The 26,127-nt window shown below is 37.0% G+C and overlaps 3 protein-coding genes across 7 annotated transcripts; all 3 read right to left on the bottom strand.

Annotated features, from left to right (window-relative positions):
- Positions 1-216: 216 nt before the first annotated feature.
- LOC102218843 (cyclic AMP-responsive element-binding protein 3-like protein 3) lies at positions 217-6,016 on the bottom strand. Its single transcript, XM_005794911.3, has 10 exons — positions 5,881-6,016; positions 3,847-3,987; positions 3,356-3,761; positions 3,136-3,245; positions 2,874-2,966; positions 2,498-2,604; positions 2,291-2,359; positions 2,121-2,205; positions 1,937-2,027; positions 217-1,800 (listed from the first exon to the last, which is right to left on the bottom strand). Exons 2-10 carry the CDS (start codon positions 3,985-3,987, stop codon positions 1,397-1,399), a joined length of 1,506 nt encoding a protein of 501 aa, XP_005794968.1. The 5' UTR covers positions 5,881-6,016; the 3' UTR covers positions 217-1,396.
- A 1,082-nt stretch (positions 6,017-7,098) lies between these two features.
- On the bottom strand, positions 7,099-17,129 carry nim1k (NIM1 serine/threonine protein kinase). 4 transcript variants are annotated; one of them, XM_005794910.2, is made up of 7 exons: positions 16,998-17,107; positions 12,869-13,371; positions 11,020-11,347; positions 10,734-10,846; positions 9,614-9,735; positions 9,386-9,532; positions 7,099-8,691 (listed from the first exon to the last, which is right to left on the bottom strand). In XM_005794910.2, the coding sequence occupies exons 3-7, from the start codon at positions 11,304-11,306 to the stop codon at positions 7,933-7,935; spliced, it is 1,428 nt and encodes a 475-aa protein (XP_005794967.1). In that variant the 5' UTR covers positions 11,307-11,347; positions 12,869-13,371; positions 16,998-17,107; the 3' UTR covers positions 7,099-7,932. The 4 variants fall into 4 exon arrangements, with proteins under 4 accessions (XP_005794967.1, XP_023200034.1, XP_023200032.1 ...); XM_023344266.1 differs by having other exon boundaries at positions 12,869-12,941; positions 17,048-17,082; XM_023344264.1 differs by having other exon boundaries at positions 11,020-13,371; positions 17,048-17,129.
- A 1,103-nt stretch (positions 17,130-18,232) lies between these two features.
- Positions 18,233-25,180, bottom strand: znf131 (zinc finger protein 131). Of its 2 annotated transcripts, none has more exons than XM_023343381.1 (9): positions 24,848-25,180; positions 23,739-23,886; positions 23,212-23,313; positions 22,739-22,880; positions 22,537-22,639; positions 21,186-21,344; positions 20,724-21,096; positions 20,453-20,583; positions 18,233-19,064 (listed from the first exon to the last, which is right to left on the bottom strand). In XM_023343381.1, exons 2-9 carry the CDS (start codon positions 23,869-23,871, stop codon positions 18,540-18,542), a joined length of 1,668 nt encoding a protein of 555 aa, XP_023199149.1. In that variant the 5' UTR covers positions 23,872-23,886; positions 24,848-25,180; the 3' UTR covers positions 18,233-18,539. The 2 variants fall into 2 exon arrangements, with proteins under 2 accessions (XP_023199149.1, XP_014324124.2); XM_014468638.2 differs by having other exon boundaries at positions 25,075-25,180.
- Positions 25,181-26,127: the final 947 nt, after the last annotated feature.

Here is a 26,127-nt window from a genome sequence, read left to right as displayed (position 1 = left end):
AAAGAACCTTACTAACAGTAAAACAAAAATGAAAATAGCCTGTCTTTGAGCCTTTGCTGGTAAGTATAATGAGTCATTTGCCTGTTGTGTTTGAAAATGGTACCATGCAGCCAACTGTGTCACTTGTAGCTGGACAATAGTAATCATTAAAGCTAAAAAAAAAAGCTTCTTGTAAAGGCAGTGTAGTCGCAAAGAAATAAACAAAAAAGGTTTGTTCTTATTTATAAAAAAAAGTTTATTATAATAGATATTCAGACATTTAGTTTGTATGTACAGAAAAAAGTAACAATCATATATTGTATTTACATTTCATTCTCGGACTGTCAAACGTCAGTGCATTTGCTTTGACATGACTAATGTTGAAAATCTCATTTGATGACAATTATACCAAAGCCGTTCCAGTACAATTTAGATTCCACTTGTCACTGACAGTAACAAAAAAATATATACAGAAAAAGATAAAATAAAATGTTTCACTGACAAAACAGATCATTACATCTTTGAGTATACTTTACTGCAAATAGTTCACTGAGCAAATATTTATTAATCCCCTTCTTAATACACATGAGTGAAAAGGTATTTTAGACTTTTACAAAGAAAGACAATTTGACGAGCTGGTAAAACATTTTACAGCAGACTGGGCATCACTAACAATTTTAAACTAAGGAGCTCATGGGCATTTTTTCTGTATTTCCTTTTGCTTTACTGTACAAAAAAATATCAAGAGCATTTTAAAATTATAAAGCACATGGAATCCCTTGGTACAAGGGAAATACTAACACACTTTACTAGTCTTCTAAATGGCCAAATGTCCTGCAATGGCTTAAGCAATAGATACAGTGGTCAAACAACCACTTTGTTCAAGCTTTATGAGTCAAGCAGCTTTTCTTCTACAATACAATCTATGATGGAGGGCTGGACTTTTATTCATGGTTTTGAAGGAGCATGTCAATACCTGCTGAAGGCAAAATTAAAAAGTCTCTCTGCTAAATCTTGTATACATATAAAAAAAAGTATCATTGTTCCCCAGTTTGCAAATTTAGATCCATTACTTTTGGTCATCACATTGTAAAACGAGTTAAAAACCCCTTGGGGCTACTTCAGTAGCATGTGGCCTGCAGTAGACCAGAAATTTATATTAATGGCAACGCTGATCCTTTTTCATATAGAAACATTCAGTAGTTTATACTGTGAAAGTTTCTTCAGTTCTTCAATGGAATCAGATAAAAAGTGCAAGAAACCTGCAATAAATGAAAAAAGCAATGAAAAACAGGGCGTACCCTGTCTGGACAGATGGTAGTATTTTTACCTTCATTCTTATTTTAAGCTTAAGATTCCCTCATTTAACAGTTAAAAATAATGTCTCCCTCTGTTGGTTCAATGATTAAAAATGCACCTACATCTCATCAGAGCGGTGCTGCTGTAAAATGACAGACGGGGGGCTTCGGTCAATCCAGTTCTCTTTAGATCCCGGCACGTCGTTCGCCACAGCAGTCGCCACCACAGGATCAATGGATCCTTCCTTTAAAGGACCCACACTGCCAGGGGACCCCGGCTTCATCTCTGCCGCCTGAGCGGGACTTGGGAAGTCTGCTGAGGAGTTACTGTTGACGCCAGTCTCAGAGTCAGATTGTTCCACCCTCTCGTAATCGGGGGTGTGGTTGTTCTGACCGCCTGAGAAGATGGCCTTGGTGTTCTCCACTACTTCTGACACCAAGACAAGTGGATCATCCTCTGTCTCCAGGTAAAACGTAGGATCTGTGTTTTCTGATGGCACTGAGCGCAAAGTCCGGGAAATGCCTGCAATAATGAGCAAGCGATATTTTTCAAAAACAAGCAAACAATAGTGAAAAAACAGTTTTATTTTGGTAATATGACAGAGGTAAAACATTTGCTTCAGGCTCAAAAAAAAAAAAGGAGCCATAGTGCAACTCACCAGATGAAGGTGTGTAGGACTCCTGCTGAGTGTTTCCACCAAATGGATTAACGGACGGAAAGATGATGAGACAGAACGAGAGCAGGAACACCTGAAGGAGGCAAAGACAAACAAAGTGTGAAAAAAATAGCAAAATGTTAAAGCGTAATAAAGATGAACACAACACATTAGCAGACAAATTTACCATAACACAAGTGCTGGTTGTGCTGGCCTTCAAAGTAGACATCTTCACTATAGACTGGAGTTTCCTCAGTTGCTCAATCAGAGACCTATAAAAAACAGAAAGGACACATTTAGAGTAATGAAGCTTGTTGTTAAAAAAGGAGCAAAGGGGGGATGTCCAAGACTTCTTACATGTTCTGTTTCTGAAGCAGATGGACTTTCTTCTGAAGTTCCATGTTGTGTGCAGTGCAGACAGCAACCCTGTGGAAGAAAGTCATTCAGTAATTAGTCCCATTAGATTTGTACCAACACGGCACAGATATAATTTGAGCCTTGCACTTATAGCACCTATAATCCTGATTCCCCCACCAAATTTGTTCAATTATCTTTGTAGCTTACCTGTTTTCCAGTCCATCAACATACACCTTTTTCTTCTTGCGGCTCTCCTGAGCAGACTGCTTGTTGCGGATCTTCCTCCTGATCCTCTTCAAAGTCCTCTCCTCTGCCTGTCAACCAAAGTAAAGGAGGCTTTCAGCACAATGCTGGCATGACTGCAGCAATGTGCCTGAAACTGCTGCACCACAGAAAAAAACAAAAAGAAGATTTTAATGTTTTTGCAAACCCCCACTCCCCCCCCAAAAAACAAGGTGTCACTTCTGTGAAATAAAAGAAACATCTAGAATTGAAAGAGGTATGAAATGAAATCCACATGTGGTCAGAAATATTCAGTGTTCTGTGAGGGGACAATTATACACAGATAGAAGCTCACAATTACCTTAGTGAGAGGCATGTGCTCTGGAATGGTGGATCCTTCTTTTGCCAAAAGCCGCTTCTCCTCCTCAGTGAGAACAATCTCTTTAAACTGGAACTAGGTGGAGAAAAATCAAAGTACTGAAACATTGTTCATTTAAACAAACTTAAATACTTAAATATCATAAATCAGTGCTTTTCTAATAAACGCATAAAATCATTTTTAATTACAGTTATTTTAACTGCATTATTGTTATGCTAAGTATCTGTAAGCATGTAAAACCAACCTGGTCTACTTTGGTTAGCTGAGCTAAATCATGTGCAGAGTTCTCTATGGCCAAAGTACAAGGCAGCTCAGTGGTGAAGTCCTCCTCCATAGCATCACTCACCAAGTCGTCTGTTACAAGAGAGTCGTTTTAAATAAATTTAATCTGTATGTTTACATAAGTTCTTGCCGTTAGGTTTTTTATTATTATTATTATTATTTCAAACCTCCACAACACCTACCCAGATCAATGAAGACATCTGTGTCTGGCTTCTCTGCCCTGACACTCTCCAGCACGTCCATATCTCTGACTCCGCTCTGCAGCAGAGAGTAGCTGTGATCCGCATGGACCGACATGGCCTCAGGGCTCTCTGCTTGCAGCTCTTCTGAGGTAAGGGTGGGGTCAGAGTGCACAGGGCTGGGGTGAGAATAGTTGGGACTGGGTACTATGTCGCTTTCACTGCCGCGTGGACTTCCCAGAGTGTTGTTGTTTCCAGCGCCCGTGCTGCTGTCATCAGAAATGCCGCTGTCGCTCCCCAGCGGGGAATGAGACGGACAGAGGGGATGAGACGGACAGAAGGCCTCCACATTGTCATCTCCATCTAACAAGCTGGACAGGAAATCTTCAGTATCCATACCTGTCAACATCTACAAACAAAAATCAATTCCATTGGTTACAATTGAACATAAAAGTAATGCCTTGGATAGCTGGTTGTAGTGCTTGAAGCCTTACTTCTTGCTCAGACAGCCAGGATTCAATAAGCCCATCTTCATCCTGAAAGAAGGGCTCAGTGCATCCATTGTTGCCGTCTTGGAACAGCAGCCCGATGAGGTCTGCCCCATCCATGTCTGGAAGGTCCTCAGTGGCTGACATCTGTGGCAGAGCATCAACAAACATTTTTTATCATGTCACAAAAGATCAAATAATATTAGAGTTTGGCTGATGGCTGGTTGGTGTGTTAATCAGGGCTGCATTCAACTTTGAGAAACATCTGCTTTCACAAATAGTTTTTTATTGCATTATCAAGTCTTTATAGCATCTGAATGGTTTCACATTTTCTCACATTATTGCCACACACTTTATTTTTATTTGGATTTTATGTAGTAATAATCCAAAACAAAGACACATGTGCTTAATGGACTGAAACAAACAAAAAACTTAAACATACTATCATATAGCTATTCAACTAAACTGATAGGTCAGACATTGATCAAAGAAGCAACTAATTCAACAAAGGCGACATTGCAAAACTTATTGGCCTACATCCAACATACACATAACATAGTATGTGAGGCAGATAACACAATGAAATATGGAGGTGGCAGCATCATGCTGTGTGAACATGACTGGACTAGAAATCAACAACGCTAACAGACATACAGAGCCACCCAAAAATTAAATTCAAAATCTGAAGCACGACTTGACAACTGCTGCAGCAAATCTCATCAAATCAAAATGAGTTTAATTCATTTTGCATAAAGAACTAAAAACTTTCAGTCCGACAACGTACAAAGCTGATACGGACCAGCAGTTGGATTTGCAATAAGATGTGGGGAGAGGACGGATAAATACAAACACAACAGAGATATGTTCATAATTTTGAAAACCTTATTTCATTGTTCTTCCACCTAGTTTTTCAATTCCTTGTGTTGTTTTGCTCACATATAATCTCCACAGCTCCCATCAAAGTTTTCAGTGTTAATAGGAAAAAAACATTAAGATACTCAAGGGGTATAAATACTGCTGAAAACCACTACCTGGAGTCAAAGTGCCTGTAAAAATATTATTTGTGCTAATTTAATGTTTTTATTAAAAATAATTAGCAATTTTATTACACCATTTCCGTGATAGGGCTTGATAATGAGTAGTTAAGTTCAGCCAAATCAAAACAAATCAAAACATTTTACTATTGTTGCGCAGCGGCAGCCACGTGGGCATTCACGCTTTTCAAAAATAAGTTGTATTATATTTTTTTGCTGCATGAACGTGTGTGCATCCGTAGATAAAGATTTAAATGCGCTTTAGATGATAACGTTTGGTGATATTTTTGTTATCACAACAGCCTCACAATTACAACAATGCGTCAGAACAAAGGGGGGCGTTCTCTGAATCCTCTCAGCCTATGCTGCATTTGATTTCACATGTGGCCTCTAGGCATAGGCTGAAGAAGATTTTCTCAGATCAGTAGCGACAATTTTAATTACGTTAGTTAAAAGTAAAGGGATTTTCTCTTCTGAAGCAGGTGACAACGTGGTACAGTGCGTCTGTAAACCGTCTAATGTTGCATCATCTTAAACATTTCAGCATGACCTCATCCGACAATGTGCCCCGCCCCCATACCCTTCTCACAGGATCTGATGCGGTATCAGATGTCAAAACAAATAACATCCATAACAAATAGATTCATAAAAGGAAGGTGGTCAAAAGGTTAAATCAAAAACTGATTCGGCTTGATTAAGAGTGTTTTTGCCTTGGTTTTAAACCGCACCAATGCATTGCAATATATGTCATGTTATGTTAAACTAAGATTAAAACGGAAACCGAGGGCGCTGTTTCAAGGCGATAAAGCATAATATTTATTAAAAATACCACGAAAATGCAGCTGCGTTATTAATTCCAGCAAAAAGTAAGGAATATTTTCGGATTAACACTTGACTTCTCTGAGCTGTTCTAAGCATTATGTCAAAGGCGTGGCCCCCTTTTTAAACATAAAAAAACACTACAAAACATCCTAGTATTGGTGGCAAAAGAAGCACATTTTCTTACCGTTTGATAACAGAAGATGATATCAACTCAAACAAGCTCGGTCCAATGCGTTTTGCTTTCTCTACTCGGCTTTTTTCTTCCGCTACCGTGAACAGCCCGGAGCTTCCTCCTGAAAACACCTTCCAACGAGGCAAAAAACGCGTCATCACGCAAAGGCGGAAACGAATTTGGTACGTAGGTTTTTTGGGGGTGTTTATGGGAAATGTAGTCAAATGCGTCATAAGCTAGTTTGCGCTACTGACCTATTTTGATGTTTTGTGAATATGGAACCTTATTACACGAACAAAATACTAAAAATATCACATAAAAGAAGTTCTACAAATAAATTATGATATATTCAGTAAAGTGACAATTTATTATTAAATAAAAATATGTAGTATATACATAGTAAAATGTTATCCGTTTTTGCTAGATCTAATATGGTGAAGCTACTGTATATTCTACTGTCGTGTCTACAATGACAAAAAATATAAATCATTTTAATAAAAAAAACAGTCATGTAAAATGCAGATGAATGCACCTTTTATTACTATTGTTATGGATTTACAGTCCATTTACCATTAAGTAAATGGGCTGTACATTAAGAAGTAATAAAACTTCTTAAACTGCATTGAACTTAGTCAAGTTCAAAGACTAGATGTTTGTGTTTTTTCCCTATAGCCTATACTTATTGATAAACTATATTTAGCCACATAAAAAAACTGCCTGTACAGTTTATAAAGCAAAACATATACACATTTTAGCAATGAGGCTTACAATTATGTTTCTTTTTTAATTTAAAGCAATATTATACTGAATAACAATTCTCAGAATTATAACAATGATCTTGTGAAAAATCTCTTTCTAGTAATGTTAATAATAGTCACATAATAAGGTTCAAGCAGCTGATACACAGGCTGTGTACTGTACAATTATTTAAAAAAATAAATTATTAAAAGTTCTTGCACTACAGAAAATTAATATACGTTTTGTCATTACACATACACTAGTATATGTGTAGTATATATTCTAACATAACATATTAGAGTAATTATAAACCAAAGTTACCTATAAAACTAAACTATTTGTCAATTAAAAAACCCCAAAAACCTAAATATACATAAATTACTTATGGAGTGATAACGCAAACTAATCAAAGTTTTCTACATGAAACTCAATCAGATATAAAGAGATTAGCTTATTTGTTGTTAGCATTTATTCTTCAATGAACAGAAGCAGTTTAGTTTTCATTTGACATTTATTTCAATCAGCACATTGACATGGCATTGCATGATGTAGCAAATCTGATATTCAGTCTTAGACCTTGAACCTGAAAGTAATGTTTTACCACATTAATTAATCTTCTGTTAGTTGGTATATCTGTAATGAAATTGTATCTTAGTGTACCAGTACACAGCTTGTTTTTAGTCAAAAAGTTAGTCAACAAATTGAGGTTAATGAAGTAAATATTTGGAACATCTCATAGAGATACATCACATATAACCCTTTCACCTGTATCATTACTGAAACCAATTTGATTTCAAAACAGTGAAAAATAAGGCATTTCAGAAAATTGCACTTAAACATCAAATATACCACGTTTAATGCACTGAATGTTTTTGTTTTCATATTACTGATATCGAGCCTTTTTTAGGGTGTTTCTGTTAAATTGGTGCCTTTGTATCTGGCAATAATTCCAATAATGAGCATAGAGCTGATAACTAACAGTGTATTGTCTATATGACCCAAATGAAATTATTAGCAGTCTAACCATTATGTTGACTTTTAATTATTTACATTCCATACCTTGTTAAATCTGATAAAAATTTCATTTCAAAACAAAAAAGTATATAAACATAATAAACTTTCTGCAGCCTTCTCACAGAGACTAGATTTAGAAGAAAAAGAAAACATACTAAGTAAGAAAAATCAAGTTTCAGCAGCTCAGTGAGGTTTTAGTACGATTACTTTGACATATACTACTAGACTGAAAAACTTTGCTAATGCAGTCTGTGCAATTTATCCCCAGGCTGCATAATCATTGAATTTCCATAGTAAAGTTTAACATTTTTGTCACAGAACCACACACAGTTTAGATGTGTGCCGCAAACTGCGATACACTTTTAGTCGCTCCTTTTTACTTGTTGTAGTTGGCCTGACTTTCTGTGTGACCGCTGGTGTCCTCTCAACCACCCGTTTCTTCTGAGCCCGGTGTAGCAAAATCCGATAGACCCCAGTGATGGAGCTTCTGCAGTCTTTTCCCTGGTTGTTGAATATGTGCTCTGAAGTGATTCCTAGAGTCTCTAATGCAGCCTTTACCTCCAGCTCTTCCTCCAGCAGTTCAGCTGGTTTGCTCTCAGCAAGGTGAGATGGATCTAGCTTACAAGGCTCCATGGCACATGGGAATTCCACAGGGAGCAGCCACTCACAACCCACCATTTGCTCCACTGTATAGCGGTCCGATGGGACTGGCTGTAGAATCCCCCTGATGAGCCTCTGGCATGCCTCAGGGACCCATGGGGGAAGCACATAGGCTCCCTCCATGATGCATCTCTTCAGTTTGGCCACAGTGTCTGCCCTGAATGGCATGGTGCCGGTCACCATAAAAAACAGCATGACCCCCAAAGCCCAAATATCTACGTAAGCTCCTACATAATGCTCATCCCGGAAGAGTTCTGGAGCCGCATAAGGTGGAGAGCCGCAGAAAGTGTTGAGTGTCTCATCGCGGCGGCTCAGTGTGCTAAATCCAAAGTCCCCGACTTTGACACAAGAGCTGCTTGTGTAGAAGACATTTTCTGCCTTTAGGTCACGATGGATGATGTTATTTTCATGCTATGGGAGAAGAATAGAAATCACAGTCATAAACGTACCATCTACCTAAACAAGATAAGTAACTAATGTCATGTGACGCCAACTCACATTAGATTAAACTGGATCTACAAAAGATCTTCTATTCTGAAATCAGTTTATAAATTTCATTAAAAATTTACATGTAGATTTGAAATTTGAATAGAGATTTAAAAAGGCGATGCCAGGTTATATCAACGACATTCCAAGGTGTGAAAAAAATTACTATGGTCAGAAAAATGAAACATATTCATATCCCTGGGATATTTAGATATACGTGTATTTCTATCAAACCAAAAGGTTTGTCACAGGAATCTTCCAAATCATAATACGAAAAAAAAGGTGCACCATTAAAAAAAAAAAATAAAAAAAAGTTAATCTGCCAAGGTTATAACAGATTTTAGGCAAACTTTAATCTATTGGAAATATTAAGGAGGAGTTTGAAAATAAATTCAAGTGGGACAAACTTCCAGAAAGGAAAGTTTATTTTATGTTTAAGTTTAATTTTATTGCATACTCAGACATGCGTACTGTTAATCCTGAGAGAGACACAGAGAATATCAATATTTTGGTGGCACGGCTATTGGGACTCTAAGTACATTACAGAATGTATTCACAGTACAATTTACTGTAATTCTACTCAAATATATTCTATTAACATATATGAGTAAGTACTCACCATGTGTTTAACAGCCGAGAGGATCTGAGCAAAGACAATCTTGCTGTCAGTGTCAGAAAGTTTTCCTTCTGTAGTGATCTTAGTGTAGAGCTCCCCTCCACCTGCATACTCCATCACCAAGTGTAGCCGTGACAACGTCTCCACCACCTAAAAAGGATACAGACAGAGGCATAATGATCAGGATGAAGAAGGCTGGTTTTAAAAAGGAAAAGGAATCTAAAGACAAACCTCATATAGGCGTATGATATTAGGGTGGTGTAGTTTTTCCATGCTGGAGATTTCTCTTGAAAGCAACCTCTGAGTCTTCTGATCCAACTTAGTTTTGTCTAAGATCTTAATGGCCACTTTGTCTGGTTATACCAAAGAGAGAATTAATAATCAACCAGAGCTCAATCATGTGACAGAAAGAAATCCTTTTAAATTCTAATTTAAATTAACAACATATATAAAGAAGAAATTCCAGGTACATGCATAATATAAAAAAACAACAGACACTGACAATCTACTCATATTAAGAGTTTTAGCTGCCCTTTAAAACATTTTTTATTTTATACATTCTCATTTATAGTGCCATCTTAAAATTAAATTTACTTTTACATATCATGGGAACTTCTTTTTGAAACAGCAGCAACTTGAGGTGTAAGCATAATAAATTTACAATCCAAAAAAGTAAGATTAAAGATCTAAAAACTTTAGAAATATTTCATTTAAATGCCCCAGCTGTTGGCTATATGCCTTTAAATCATTAATAGAGATCCTTAAAACAACTCTCAAGTAACCGAATCCAGAAAAGTGCTCAAGCAGCAAAATGGTGTTGAGATATCTCTTTGTGCTCCAGCATGAATTATTAAGGCGGGTATTAGGCTCAGTTTCAGACGCAATATAGCTGTCAATAGGAGCATTCAAAACGCAATCCAGCTCATAATGTTTTAGCATCAGAAATGCAGTTTAAATCCAAAAAAACACTCATAACACAAAGAGGCATGAAGTAGCAAAATATACTAAAACACCCAGTCTGACAGAACTACACACTCATTCGTGGCCCCATCTGTAGTATTTGATGAGGCATGCAGCAGTTTTAGCTGTCGCTAAGGAAACTGGAGATCTCTAATCAATCCTTTAGGTCAAGTGCAGCAGACAGTAACTCTGTTTGTGGATGAATCAGTCTCCTCACCAGGAAAAAAACTGCTTTATAAATTATTATGAAATAAAAACCTCTTGCTCATCGATCACAATGACTCACTCCTGAAAGAACAGAAAGCTTACTTTACAGTTTTCTATACATGGAGCTTTGTTTGTATCTGTCTTAGGTGTTGTCATATGACATAACATTATTTGCACTAATTACCTTTTGTAAGAGCATGAATTCCTAGTTTGACATGGGAGAAATTTCCACACCCTATTTCGCCACGAATCTTGTAGAAGGCAATTCTTCTGCCCACTGTCAGCTCACGGACCACCCTGTGACCAGATTATGTAACACGAAATGTGACACTGATATTTTTTCCATAATTTAACAAACTCACAAGAAAGGATTGCAGTCTAAGGCAAGTCAATCAAAAATGGAAAAAGTAGCTCAAGTCCAAAGAAATGTCAGACTGTAAAAAATAAAGACTTTTTCTCTGAAATCTTACCTTTCATCCTGACACATATCCAGGTTCAGCCTTTCCAGAGGAGTTAGGCGACGAACAGTGGCTCCCTCATCATCTGTGTTGATGTCAGAGCTATCCTGCCGGCTCCAGCGGCTATACCTTTGTCCGCCAGAAACCACAGCTGTCCCTACAGTGGACCCTTCAACAGAGTCTCCATTAGACTCCCTGGAATCTGCTCCTGAGACTGAGCTGTTCCCAGTGGTGCCTGCTGTCCCAGTCCCGGCTTCAGCTCCATCTGGGCTGCTCTCGGAGGGGCAGACAGCAGTCATCCTGCGAGGAACGCTCAGGGAGGAGTGGGCTTAGGCCATAGCTAGGAGTAACGCAGAACAGGATGCAGAATGGAAGAAGTCATTTTCTACTTTACTTCCTTTTTCATTTCTACTTTCCTAAACTTTGAGCGCCTGAAAATATTCTTTAAGTTGAATTGAAGACATCTCTGACTATTATCACTAAACAGGAAAATTTTTATGAATTAGAATAAAATTAATATGTAATTCTAACATTTCAGTGAATAAAGTGAAAATCATGGAGATTCAATGCACACAGAGTGAAAGAATAAAAAATAAAAGACTAGCAAAAATCACAAGACAGACATGTTATGTTAGGGGCAAAATAATCACAAGAAAGATTAAAAACTAGACAGTTGTAATTGGAGTCCCCCAAAAGGAAGATAAGCAACAAAAACACATTGCTCCTTATGCTGACTATTGCTAGACAGCAGAATAAAAGATATTATTTGAAAGTTAAATAGAAGGGAAAATTGTGGTAGAAAAATAACCAGGATAAATAAAAAGCCAAGTGTTTGCAGGTGAACAAAATTTGGATTGTGGCTGAAGTCGACGCTTCCAATACCAACCTCATGATATAGGATACAACTGTCACATTCCTTCTGTTAAGTCACTCCTAAACCAGAGTGAATTGTGTTACTTAATTGTACTTACTAAAGTACAAAAAGAAGTCCAAAGTCAAAGACAAAAGTAAATTTTATATTTCATTTGGAAATCAAAATCAGGATTTAGGGGAAGAGTGGAGAGGAACATAATCCAATCTGAATGAGGTCCAGTGTAAAGTTTCCACATTCTGTAACGATTTGGGGATTCATGTCTTCTAGTGTTGGTCAATCGATTGTAGTTTAGCAAGTCCAAAGTCAAAAGCAGCCGGAAATCATAGGGCACTACATGCTACCTGTGCTGACAAGCTTTATGGAAACATTGATTTAATTTTCTTGTATTATTTGGCATTTATCCACACTGCCAAAAGTACCAATAAAAGGTTATAAATAATTGACCAGCACATTGTTCTGACCAAAACTGCATGTATAATCCATCGAGTACCGTCATGAGGAAAATGATAGACACCATAACCAACATTGAAGAGTCACAGACTAATCACCTTCATACCAAGATGCACTAATGTAGCAATTCATCAAATAGGACCCTGATCAAGAAGTAAGTACATATGCTGCACTGCACCTCTGGGTCAGAATTTATTTTACTGATATTATGTAACATTTTTTTTTTTCTGAAAAAATTACATTCTGGGTTGTAAGCTATAATCATAGGATATATAAACATTATAAATAAATCACTGAGTAATGAATCTACGTTGTGCATTAGCACACAATAATAATAATACATGGTTTTAACAAATTATGTTAATTATTTTGCTGTAAAATAATAAAAATCTTCATAGATTCAAAAAACAACATTGAATGTAATGAGATATAAAAGAAGGAAAATATAAGCAGGTACCCATAACATGGCTATTATCTGATCCAAATATACTTTTACTAACTTCAACTATGCAACAAACACAGAAAAAATAGACTTACCTTCTGGTGTGTGATTCTTTTTCAAGATAGATTCTTTCAGATTTGTCACTGCATCATTGTTGTATAGGCACTTCTATTAAAGAAGAAATATTCAGTTTCTTTCTCTATATCAGCTCAACACTTCAACACATATTTGCATCTAAGAGCCCATGTTTTATCCAAAATGTCCCAAGTAAGCTGCACCTGAAGCTGGCCACAAAAGAATAATATGATCAGATTGTCACAGGATGCTTAAAGCTGTTATGCTGTTGCATTTGGGGATTTCCTCTGTCAATCTTCCACTTTCCCTCGCTTATGGCCAAAGGTTCACCAAAGCATGTATTATCAGATTCATGCTCCCTGCTGTCTCGGAGCGGGGACGTTAATGGAGCCTTTTGTGTCTGAGTATTAATAGGCCATGAGGTGAGGAGGAGGGAAGAGGAGAAGGACGCGAGAGGTTGAAAGAGTGAAGATGAACAGGTGATTGTGTCAGGGTGCAGCCACAGGGTGACAGCCAGGACAACCTGTGAAAAGAACAAAGACAAACAGATGCACAAATTTGAATTGGTTTTTAAGCCTATTCAGCTGCTTAGTTTCTTTAGGAGGTTTCGAATTTGAAACTTGTACTTTACAGCATAATTTAGAGGTTTATTTATAGGTTAGTACATATTTTATGAACCGTATATGACGTTTTTCCTCAAATTGTCTCATCTTGATAATGTAGCAGCAACATTACCATCTGTGCTTTTGTTTGAAACATTAATAAATCGTGAACACCACTAAACACATTTTTGCACCACTTGCACGCGAAGGCCAATGCGCAGATCTTAAAAAGCAGTACACTTGGGCTTTCTTTGCTCGAATGTTCTATAATTTGTATTGCAATTCATAATTAGGAGCTCACTCATAGATTCAGGTTGCTATGGCAGCTGGGGTAAGCAAATCAAGATTTGGTAACAGAAAGAAAACCTTCAAAACTACCAGTATGACTAAGCAAAATCATTTCAATTGCAGAGTGCTCACTGTCAGCTTCTTTATCTGTGTCTGTGAATCAGTGTGGTTGAATAAGCATGGAAGAAGGTGATAATTGCATGCTGTTCAGAAAACAGAGCTCTAACAATGCCCCATGAGGAAAAACAGAAAAAAAAAACACATTAGAGATGAAAATTAACTGGGCTTATGTAAAACACATATTTTTTCTTAAATTATATGCCAAGTTTGTTCAGACAAGACACTGCACTTATCAGTTACCTGAATTAAACTTGCATTATTAACGTACAAAACCATCAGAAACTGGTGCACGGGTCTGCAAACAGTCCGTCATCATTAAACACAATCTGCTTTGCCAAGTATGAGGCCTTCCTTACTCACTGCACAATTATTGCTGCAAGAATCACTTAAGGTAAATATCAGGCTGTGCTGCTCACTCTCCCGCTGATTGTTCTGCTGCCATCAGCAGCCTCTTTTATGGTTTCCAGCAAAAGAGAACTTAAGCAGCTCATCCACAGCAGTTGTGGATTAATTACTGCGCTATCCACCTGGTACGCTTCCCATCACCGACAAAACTCATGTTGTGTGTTTAACAATTCAAAGAGGAGGCAGAGAGGAGAGCTATTTCTGTATAAATACAACCCTTTGCTTTCAATAATTTAAAAAACATTTTTCTGGTTGTGTTTGCATCCCAATTCCTATTCTTACCGAAAATAAAATCTTCATCATACATCTGTACGAGTTAGTGCAGAAATGACTCTTCACACAAAGTTTTCTCCAGTGTGTTAGTTAAGATGCACACTTGAAAATAATAGAAATCTCAATAGTGAAAAGGTGTAACTGTAAAGACATTAAATATCCCGGGAACAGAGGGACTGGCCTCCCTGGAATGTCTTGGCAAAAATGTTATTTGTTCTAAAGAAATGAAAGAAGAATAATATGATCTCTAAATCCCTCCCCAACCTTTACAGGCAAATGAAAGCAGTTTGAGGCAAAGATGCATCAGCATCAATACCTTAAAATCCATGGCCCTGAAACTGTTCTTTAAGTACCACAGATGGCATTTGTGGTACTGATATAGGTTTCTGAAGATGAAACCTATATCAGAGAATGACATTAAACCATGTTTCAATTCCAAATTCAAAAATGCCAATTTTTGCCAATTATACAGTTATCAAGTTTACTACTGTTAAAAGTACAACCTGCTAATGGAGACACCACACTTCCAAGATTTCAGCAATTTGTTAGCTGTTCCACAAAAAAAAAAATAAAACGTTGGGATTTGTTTTATACAAATGACAGGGACTCAAAAATCTCCAAAGTAAGAGCTCCTTTTGGAAAATCAGATCACAATTTTGTTTTTCTTTGCTCTGTGTGTAACATCCCATGTTCAGAGGACACCTATATTCAAAATAACTGTAAAAACATGTTCACGGAAAGCTAAAGAAGCTCTGTAGGATATTTTGAAACTGCAGACTGAGATGAACTCTACTAGTCACATGGAAATGACATTAGTGGCATGATTGACTGTAAACCTCTGTGTGGAGAACAGCATCCCCACCAGCCCAGTGAAATGCTTCCCCAAAAACAAACCATGGATCACCAGTAACCTAAAGGAACTGCTAAACAAAAGCAAAACAAAATAGTCTTAAGAGAGGGATTCAAAATAGATGGCATTTCAAATGGTTAGTTGAAAACATTCTACTACCTATAAGTCTAAGACAACTTACAAGGTTTTTTAAGTTGTCATAATTTAAACCCTTTCTGTTATTTTTTTAGGAGACCTGCACAAATGTGGCCAGCTTACCTATGGCTTCTCACATCTCTCTACTTCCTATGAATTATTATTTAAACATCTTACCGATACTGAAAACTGCTAATTTCCATAGTAATACTGTTTACACCAAATGTCTGTAGCTATTGTGGTGCTGTCACCAGTTTGTAAAAGATGTGATTTTTTTTTTTTGTTTCAGACTGGTCTGTAAAAATTAGAAAGCATGTGTTTTGAAACTTAATCAAGAAGTGAACCTTGAAGGACAGATTTGCACAATGTGGGGAACTTTGAATCTCTGACTCTGGCTCTAATACTAATAATGTTTGGTTATACAAAACATGTACACAAACAAGATGAATGAGCACCGTCGAGGGACATATATGTCACCGAGGCCTTAATGAAGTTACCATGACAATATAAACAGGAAGCACAAAAGCAAAATTATGGTGCAGAGCAGCCACTGCCAAGCTTACCTCTGCTGTTTCACAACAAAATCAAATTAATTTCTTCCAGCTTTAAAGAGCTGTCTGAGTTTGCATGTCATTCCCAATCAACACATCAAAGAGGTTTGCATCAAAGAAAAATCACATGAAGCAAAATGTTTTATGTACTCTGATTAATTGATCATCAAAAGAATAAAATTGGGAAAAAGATTTCCTCCAGGTGGACATAAAAAGAACCACAAAAGGGGTCATTTTTGTTTTAACAATATGGAAAATTATTCACCAGCTTACAATGTAGATGAATGACTGAAATTTCCTCCTTAATTCGTCACATCTTCCGCCCATTTACTTCTGAAGAAAATACAAAATTTTCTCCTTGTTTTGTTTCTCGAAAGATTCATCTTTGGAGCTCCCAACATCCATTGAGGCGTAATTGAACAAATTCTTCTGACATGCAAATTTGACCTCATTTGTTTACATCTAAAAATTGTCACAGGCGAACACAGCAAACAAAACGCTTTGCAACAGGTGTCTTTGCACCAGTTTAGTCATGCAGTTATACTGCGCTTCAGTCTTTCAGCAACGGTAAGTTAAGGTACCTCAAGGTGTATTTTTTTTTTTTTTTTTGTGAACCCAAATTAAACGACATGAGCTCTCCCATCAGAGAAAACAATTAAGCGGCACATCTCACCTTGAATGGTTCATGTGTTTACATTAAACGCGTATATTTTTCAGTGACAATATTCTCAAGGAAGGCCTCTTTCGAAGAAATACATCTTGAAGTGTGTCTATTAAATAATACACCCATCTCTGTTCAATCATAGTCAACAGTTAGCCAAAAATGCCCCACAGTAGGCCGTTTTCTGTGAGCCAAAACGCTTTCTATCACAACCCCACAAAATATATATATATAGCTGAGCCTACACATGGAAATTGATCTTACTTGGATGTGTACAGTATCTTCGTGAATCCGTGACAGCCATGTTTACCAACCTTGGTGCCAAATCCATCCTATCCCCACTACCCGGTGACATTGGGCGCTCAGGCTTTCTGCAGCAACTGCTGCCCAGCTCGGTCTGTTGTCAAGGAAATCCACTTAAAGGACGGGCGGGTGGACCAATCAGCGACGGCAACAGCGCTACACCGTGTCCAATGAGAAGGAAGGATTGGAACTAATTTTATTCTAGGAGCAGGAGAGCCGTTTAACACAAATAGCAGGTGGCAGGACGCAGCAGGTAATTGAAGCTGCATGTGTCACGCAGCGTGATCCCATGATGACTGTAGGGGACCTCATCAGAGGTACAGCGTGGGGTGAAGGGACCAGGAGCTTAGAGAGTTCTTTATCACTTTAAATTTGACTGGCACAAGAGTAGGAAGTGTCTTAAGACCCTTGTTAAATTTGTTGGCAACCTTGCATGTGTACGTGACATTCATAATATTTTTAGAGACAAATTTATTTTCTTTTCACTAAAACCCTTTAAGCAAATTTGATTCTGTTTGGGGGTAAAAATCCCACTTTTAGATATAGCTGAGGGTTTTTATATCTCCAATTGTTCTTTTATTAGTACCCCAACCACTTTAAATGTTTGTTTTTTTTTTTTACTTAGAGGCATTTAGCTCAGTTTTAACCTGGAAAAAGGCGATGTTGTTAATAACACTGATATATATTAATATTAACATATATCATTGGTTAATGAGCTGCTTCAGTCTGTTGCAGTAAAGTAAAAACAATCAAAAAGGAAAAGCTCGATGTCTTTGTCCATGTTTTGACCCACAGGTATTGTTGGGAGACGATATATATATAAAACATGACAGAGGTGCTGCCAAACACAGTGAGGATAATTAGAAAAAAATTCAAAGCGAGTGGCTATTCTTCTGCTGTGGAAATAAGACTTTTATTGTGGCTGTTCCTAAAGCTTATTCAGTTTCAATTATCCTTTTTTGTGAATTATTTCAAGCTGAAATCTTTGAATTTCACCCTCTGCATAAAAACAGAATACTTAGTAGTGTATTAACGTAAATTGTAAGACTTAAGTCCAAGTCCTAAAGTACAAAAATGTCTGATTTTTTATTTTCACTATGGAGGTATTAAAAAAAAAGCACTGGCTGAAAATCAAATTCCTAATTTACAAATATTTACCAACATCTCTGAAGTTTCCCAAAGCACACTGCGAGTGATCTGATTTGACATCAGCAATTTATTGAGAAAAAAGGTTTGCTGGAGTCCTGAAGACTCAAGTTATGGGGTGGAAAACACGTTTAGAATAAATACAATATTTTAAAGAAATCTTGATATTGCAAATCTCTCAAAAGATTCAGAGTTCAGACATGGACATTCAATGTGACAGGTGATTATACAGATATGTGGTATCTCCCACATGCAGGATTCCATTAAAAAAATAAGTTGTCTGCAGTAGAAAAGTTTCTTCTGCTTGATTTGGAAAGACCTTTTTTAAGGTACATTAAGACAATCCTTGTTTTATTCTCATACAGCTACTGCTTGTTCAGCTTCCTCTAGGTTCACAATTTCATCCTCAAGCTCTACTTCCACCTCAGAGTTGACCACTTGGTGCTCATCAACTGAAGCGGTGTTCACATGGACCACTTGGATCTGCAACCCAGCCTGCTTTAGTCTCTCCAGGTCCTCCTCACATATCCCCCCCACTCCTCCATCTTCCACTACGACTGTTGTAGTCTCCTCCATTTGCATTACGTCCACAGGCTCCACCGTAACATGTTCGACGTGAATGCCATCGTCCAGCAGGACGGTTTCAGTGCCTCCTATGCTTTGTGTCGCTATGGTGAGAGCGGCAGTTGCAGCCGAGTCGGTGAGGACCACCTGCTCCATACACTTATCCTCAATAGAATGTACGTCTTTGAGATGCGTTTTAAGTTCTTTGGCGTCAGTGAACCATAGGTCACACATGGTGCAATGGTTTGGCTTGTCCCCTGTGTGGCACATAAGATGCTCCTTGAACTGGTCCCAGCTTATAAACACGCTACTGCAGACCTGATGGGAAAAAAAGTTTGAAGAGTTAATGATAAATTAAAGATTTGAACCAATTAATACTGGCATGTTCTGCATTTCTGCTGCAAAAGCAAAGTATAAAGAACACTATTCAACTTGTTTACACCGCAAAACAATGTTTTAGTATGACCTGTATTTAAAATCTAAATGTGTTAAGGTTAGTGAACACTTGCAGCCATGCTTAATTATATTACCGTACAATAATACTGGTGCAAAAAAGATTAAAATATTTTGTTTTTTAACGTTTGTGGATGTTTGTATACACAGCCGATTTAACTATATTCATAAATGTGCATTAGCAATGCTAAAATAATAAATGAGAGATGCACTGACAAATAAATGAGTACTGAATTTTGTGACAATGCCCCATGGTTACTGAAGTTGTACAGACAGAAAAAAGCTATTTTCAGTATTAGTGCAGTGTTAATAATGAAGTCTGAGAACACAAATCAGTTAAAAGTTCTAAAACAAAAACGCTATCTTCTACAGGAGCATGTTTACTGTTTCTTCTGGCCTCCATTTCTGTGAAACTTCAGGAGAAACCAAGAAGCTAAACTCACAACTGCAATGTTGATGTATTTAAACTTTTTGAAGAGTATTTTTTTATTGAACATGCTGTATCAGGAAAAAAATTGACAGCAGCTAACTGCTAACTGGTAATTGGCTAGTAACACTAACCGAACTAACAATACCAGTCTTACTAAACGTCACTATGAAATGGAGAAGGCAGTTTGAAATATCAATACTGTAGTCATTTTGTATTTATTCAAATAATAAAATCTTGTTATTCCTGTGTAACACTGACTGCATTGTGGTGATGTCTCTGATACTAATAAATTCAATTGTTTGAAGCTTTCAAAGAATTGAAAGGGTACAACAAAACTAAATTGCACCTTTATTGTTTATTTTTCTGAATGACTCTCATTGAAAATAAAAACAATAAAAAGACACGTTATTGAAATGTCTTTGAAAAGAGTTTTCAGTTGTGTTTAATTGTTGATATCTCAGATCCTAAACATGAAGGATTTTATTGTGTCTCTAGACATTGTGTGTTGAGACAGACGACTCTGTAGCTTTCAGCCGTTTTAGAGAAAAATCTTTGTTCTTTTTGGTTAAATGGCTTTGCCATTAAAACGTTTTATTGAAAAAATAAACATTTCCGATTTCTGCCAAAACTAGGAAAAAAATAATTCTAATAACTATAATTAATAATAAAGAAAGATTTGAACCAGCTAAAGATCTGCAACAGCAGATCAAAGATTTACAGATTCAGAGGTTTCTGCGGCAGTTGTATGAGCATTATTTCTTTCTACATAAATAAATATTAAAACATTGTTTTAACAAAGGAAAAAATAATTGGCACGCTGTACCTGGCATTCGTAGAGCTTCTTTCGTCCTTTCTTGGCTCCTGCTCCATTCTGACAGGCGGCCATATGGCACTTCAATGTGCTGTTCCTTGCAAATCGCTCATGACAATCTGGACACTCATAAGGCTTTTCACCTGAAAATATAAAAGCCCAAAAATGCTAAAGCTGCATATATAATTATAGAATGGCTGTATAAATAAGAAATTATGAATAGAGTTCAGGTAAAATTAGTAACTTAAATTGAGCTTTTTTGGTTTCATATTTCAAATCTCACCAGTGTGCTTCCGTAAGTGCTCCTTAAAGTGGCCAAAGTGGTCAAAGTGCTTCTTACAGTATTCACAGATGTGCACTTTCTTTTGAATTTTCTGCCCTCGAGACAGTTCCTCTGCATCAAAATGAAACGTGCTGATGTGCTGCTTCAGGGCGCCCTCCCGTGTGTAAGCTTTGCCACAGTGGTTACACACATGAGGCTTCTCCATAGAACCCAGGTGAGTTTTCAGGTGCTGCTTGAGATGATAGTACAGCTTAAAACTACGGTCGCACTTGCTGCAGCGGAAGATGTCTCCTTGGGAGATCTGGACTTCTACGACTTCAACGTTCTCCAGTACTTTGGAGGCTGTCACGGTTTCCTCCTGATACAGGACCTCCTGTAAAGTAAACACTGATATTTGTAGAGAATGCTTTCCCAAGGACAAGTATATGCATATTTAAGAAATTAATAATATAAAATATATACCTCTTCATCCTTCTTGATCACATGAATTGTTGGCTCCCCCTGCTGGTATTTGCTAGTTATGTCAGCTAGAAGAGCCAAAGCAGAGTCATCTGATGCAGCTTGAGCAGTCTTTCCATCCACCACCACCTCCATTCCGGTCTCCACCACTTCAATCTCCACCTAGAGGACAACAAAACATTTAATCCATACCTTTAATTAAGGTAATCATCTAGCTTAAATGTCATACGCTTATGGCTTTTATTAATGTATTTGTATTTCCAATGTGAAATTATGTCACAAGCAACAACTTTGGAGATTTTTGCAAACAATAGCTCATTGTAAAAAGTTGAAAAAACTATAGATTTACTCTTAACTGCATAACAATTGTATGTAAAGAATCAAATATTCATAAACAATATGCCCATTAATATTTGATTAAATATTCTTTAGCAAGCTGCGACTTGACTACTTTTTGTTGTTTTTGGTATATTTTTGGCTAGATATTGGCCTACTCTTCCTCAAAAATGTCAGAGTTCATTTAAACTGGTTGATTGATTTGCAGAGAGCAGAGTTTAGGTGAAGGCCATTCCACAAGCCTTATGTAAGCCTAAGTTAACCACTCCAAATCCCAGTATTTGTGTGTTTGAGAATATCGTCCTTCTGAAAAGTTTCGTAAAAGGAAGTTAGTGAGGGTGTTCAAAAGAAAATCTCAGGTACCACTAATTGTCTCTAGTGTCACTGTCCACATAAAAAAAAAATTCAGTCAACACTGTCTGAGAAGATGCCAACCAAGAAAATAGGTCTTGCTCTAAAGTCAGCGTCTTCCAGCTCTGATGATCTTTCATTATCTTTAATGCCTACATTAGTGACACAATGCTAAAGCACAAGGAGAATGACTAAGTTGTCAAGATGATGTAAAAGAACAAGAACTGTGAGAATTTGGGTTATCACAACTGATATTGCAATATTCAACAATAATATTGTGATTTGCCATTTTTCTAATGTTGTGTTTTATGGCCAAATCAGAGTCCGCCTCTCGCCCGGAACTTTAGCTGGAGATAGGCACCAGCACCCCTCCTGACCCCCCTAAGGGACAAGGGTGTACAGAAAATGGATGGATGGATGGATGGCCAGATGAGATTTTGAGCTATTTGGCACAAAAGCAAGAAAAAGGTTTGGAAAATCAAGGGGAAAAAATGTAAATTAAAGCAGGGTAGCATCGTTACCTGTTAGTGGACTAGCTGTTTTGCACAAAAAGGATGAATTAACTACATTACAATCATGTTTAACAACATCACCAGTAAATTTGAACTTGTGCACACACTGATGAATGTATGCACACCTTTAACCAGAATTACACATAAACACCAACCTGCTCTCCCTCCACTGTCGGTAAGGTTTCTGTAATCACATTAGACGTCTCTGCAATCGTCCTCTTCTTAGCAATGCTCTTTGTTGTCGTTGAGGAATTTATTCTTCAAAAAGAAAAAAAATCACACTGTTATTTAATGATCATCACTCAGGCATGAGAGTCTATCAGTACAAGACGACTGGTTATTCTGCTTATGTTTTACTTCTTGAGTGCTTTGATGGCTTCCTGCATTTGAAGGTATTCAGCAGCTTTCCACACATCGAGCGCCTCTTCCTCCCCAGATATCGCTAGTGTGGCTGTGTACGTGAACTCCATCAGCTGGCGAAACGCTGTGTTGCTAACTCCTAAAAAATGTCAGAGGACCAGTGAGTATGTAATACGAAACACATGTAATACAAAACATCTAACTGCATTTTTGTATCTTATAAAAAAAAAGATAAATTTTTGTTCACCTAAAAGTTTATAATAGGAACAAAAATACTAGCTATTGTTTTCATAGTTAGCATGCTTTTTTTACCTCATTTACAAAATGCTATGACATCATTTATCTACCAGAGCAAAACCTGCAACCGTAATAATAACATACACAGGTTTCACTTTCAAAGTTGACTTTGCTACTATGTGAAGGCATGGCTGCTCATTCTTTAACTGGGATTTAACAGAAACACTGAATACCTTCGATCTCCACCAGAGGTTCCTGGGTGAAATCCTGAAAGAACTTGTGGAAAAACTGACTGCATGCTGCCAACACAGCTTTATGAGCTCTGAAGTGGTGTCCTGCAACAAGCAACCGATATGCAAATTAACTTTGCAGAATAATAGCGTTTTACCATACAAATAATTTCCAGGAAACACTTGGGTAACCACAGCTGGAAGACGCATTTTATAACTTTTAGTTGGCTTTCAATAAGATATATTTTGGAATAGTACCCATGCCCACAGAACAGATGACATGCAAATGTGACTCAAACACAAAAATACAGGGGTCTGTGTAAAGCCCAACAATGACTATACAGCTCAGTTTTCTTCACAGAACCAGAATAACAGTGACAGTTTGATAAAATGCCAGCAAACTTGACTTTATAATAATACAAAAACAGCTTCAACTGGACATTACAAAATAAAGCTACAGCAATTTACCTTTTTGAACTGCATGGCAGTGTGGAAATAGAAAAAAGATATAAATCTACAACTGTACATACCATCCACTATGAGAGTGATATCTGTAAACTGATCCAATTGTCGCTGTTCGTTAAGTTTGTCCATCATGACTTTGTAGAGCCCCGGGTACTCGCTGCCTCCATTCACCTCCACCTCTGCCCCCGCCGCCATCATTCACCTGACCCTGCCCTGCAAAAACAGAGGCACGTGGACAGACAGTTCTGAATGTGGATGTCAAGTAGCTACACAGTTACTTGACATCTCTTACAGACAAACGGTACTGCTAAAATTTGTTTTAGGAAAGCAGACACTAAAAACTAGAGATGTATCGGGAAATTGGGTAGAGGCAATCTTTTGTAAATCTCACAGTTAACATATGAGTCTACTAACTCCATAGGGAACACACACTAGGACTGGCTACCAGTAATGACATTTGTCTAATAAGATTAGAGTTGAAATATGAGCTCATCATCTCTCCTAGATGACGCCGCTCCTTTGTCATCAAAGGACAACAAAACAAAACAGCTTAAATGCACCTTATTAAAATGTGTAATTAATAACGTGAATCATCTTATATTTGCCCATTAAGTGCCTATCTACGTCTGCTCTCTCCTTAATGTGAAGTACTGACTTTGTCCTAAAACTGACATGTATATCTCATGCACATAACAAAAAAAAGCACTGTGAACTCTTTCCATAGAAAGAACACAATGGTTATAAGTTAGTTCTGGCTTATTACCATAAAAAAGTGTATTGGCCTAAAAGCTAAGCTTTGCTTTCCTTACTTGGATATTACACGAAATATACCGTAGAATGTTTAAAGTATATTTTGACCCTGGCATTACGTGTTTTGTAATGTTCTGTTTAGCAAGTGTATGTCTGTTATAGAACAATTTTGTTGTTTGCATCCGACTAATGACATGCTATTTGTTAGTAGTACGTCTACTAAAACATCTACTACTCTGCCAGGTTTAATTTCGTAAAAAACTTGTGTTCTAGAAACAAATTGCTTTCTTGCTGTTGACACATGGAGCTTATTTAACTAGCTAAACATCCTTGCTAGCTTAGATTCGTACACTACCCCTCAGAGATTAATAAAATATACATTTATATACACACATCCACCGCATACAACTACCGCTGAACTTACCCAGCGTTGATAAAATGCAACAACTGTCTCCATATGGTAAGTTAAAAAGTGTAATAAAAATCCTGTTTTCTGCTGCTAACGGGCCTCCTAGCACACTCGCCATTTCGCGTTTGACAATCAACATTACGTCATCAATCCGCGCATTAAAATACACTTTTACCAGACAGATATCCTGATTTTAACTACTCTGGGTCGAAGAATGCGTCGAAAAGCATCGCTTGACATACCTCAAGTAGTTGTACACTGTTTTAAAAAGTAGCTTTGCGATTATATTTCCCACGGCGCTGTTCTACTCTCGTTGCTCGAAAAAGGGCGGTCGTTGTGGCCCACAGGCCTCAGTTTCCCAGAAGCCTTTGCAAACAAAAGAAGGACGCCTTGTACGTTGCTTAGTGACAAAGGTAAATCCCAAGAAATCACAAATGGGAATCAACATTTTCTACTGTAACTACTAGTTTTAGTAGGTGTATTTTATATATATATATATATATATATATATATATATATATATATATATATATATATATATATGTAAAAATCTAGTTTTTAAATATGTGTTGATTCTGAATTAGTTTTATAAATTATGTTTTTATTTAATTTATTTCACCTCTTTTTTATGGTTATTCTTTGAAATACTAGAATTCACAAATGTATTTGTTTGTTGAAAAGCTAAAACAAAATTGACTACCTGAGCATAAAAATGTGCAACAGCAACATGTAAATATTTGCCCACTTTGCCTTACAATAGTTCTCCAAATCTGTTACTGATTGTGAGGATATAGCTTATCCACAGCCCTCGGCAAGTTGCTTGGGACTCAGGCTAAAACAATTATGCAATCACCATCATGTGTAGGATGTATCACTGTTTCTGTTTTTATTAAACAAAAATCTGCCTTTTTAATGGGATTGTTTATACATTTGAGATGTCCTGTCATTTGAGATATTTTCTAAAAAGAAATACACAGTGCAAATATGTTGATTTTTTTTATTATGAAGGAGAATTGGAATGAAAAAAACCCATTAATGTGGGTGTAAACACTATTTTAGGTTTCATGAGAATTATGTATTCAAACTCAGCCCACTTATGTGCACAAAAAAACTTAGAGTCTAATGGAAAGCTTATTAGACTGCATCAGGTTTAAGATTACACACTTTACATTTTATTTAAGTTTAAATAAAATTACTTACCACATCATAATGCTTAATTTAAAAAATGTTTAGCTTGAGATCTGATCATAAAAACATTCTTTTCAGAATGTAAAGATTTTATGAATCTAGAAGAT

Source organism: Xiphophorus maculatus, chromosome 12 (assembly GCF_002775205.1).
Source record: "Xiphophorus maculatus strain JP 163 A chromosome 12, X_maculatus-5.0-male, whole genome shotgun sequence".
In the NCBI taxonomy this organism is placed as follows: Eukaryota; Metazoa; Chordata; class Actinopteri; order Cyprinodontiformes; family Poeciliidae; genus Xiphophorus; species Xiphophorus maculatus.
Note: the sequence above shows the minus strand (reverse complement) of the source record. Positions and strands in the feature narration are given on the sequence as shown.

Excerpts from the sequence above, each read along its gene's own strand:
- znf131 (XM_023343381.1), bottom strand. The coding sequence starts at position 23,871 with ATGATGGCGGCGGGGGCAGAGGTGGAGGTGAATGGAGGCAGCGAGTAC. Across the intron at positions 22,881-23,211 it reads ACCTCTGGTGGAGATCGAAG|GAGTTAGCAACACAGCGTTT; the intron begins GTATTCAGTGTT and ends GACATTTTTTAG. Across the intron at positions 21,097-21,185 it reads TGATCAAGAAGGATGAAGAG|GAGGTCCTGTATCAGGAGGA; the intron begins GTATATATTTTA and ends TTTACTTTACAG.
- nim1k (XM_023344264.1), bottom strand. The coding sequence starts at position 11,306 with ATGACTGCTGTCTGCCCCTCCGAGAGCAGCCCAGATGGAGCTGAAGCC. Across the intron at positions 10,847-11,019 it reads GATATGTGTCAGGATGAAAG|GGTGGTCCGTGAGCTGACAG; the intron begins GTAAGATTTCAG and ends ATCTGGTCACAG. Across the intron at positions 8,692-9,385 it reads TCTCGGCTGTTAAACACATG|CATGAAAATAACATCATCCA; the intron begins GTGAGTACTTAC and ends CTTCTCCCATAG.
- LOC102218843 (XM_005794911.3), bottom strand. The coding sequence starts at position 3,987 with ATGTCAGCCACTGAGGACCTTCCAGACATGGATGGGGCAGACCTCATC. Across the intron at positions 3,762-3,846 it reads CCTGGCTGTCTGAGCAAGAA|ATGTTGACAGGTATGGATAC; the intron begins GTAAGGCTTCAA and ends TTTTGTTTGTAG. Across the intron at positions 2,206-2,290 it reads CTGCTTCAGAAACAGAACAT|GTCTCTGATTGAGCAACTGA; the intron begins GTAAGAAGTCTT and ends TGTTTTTTATAG.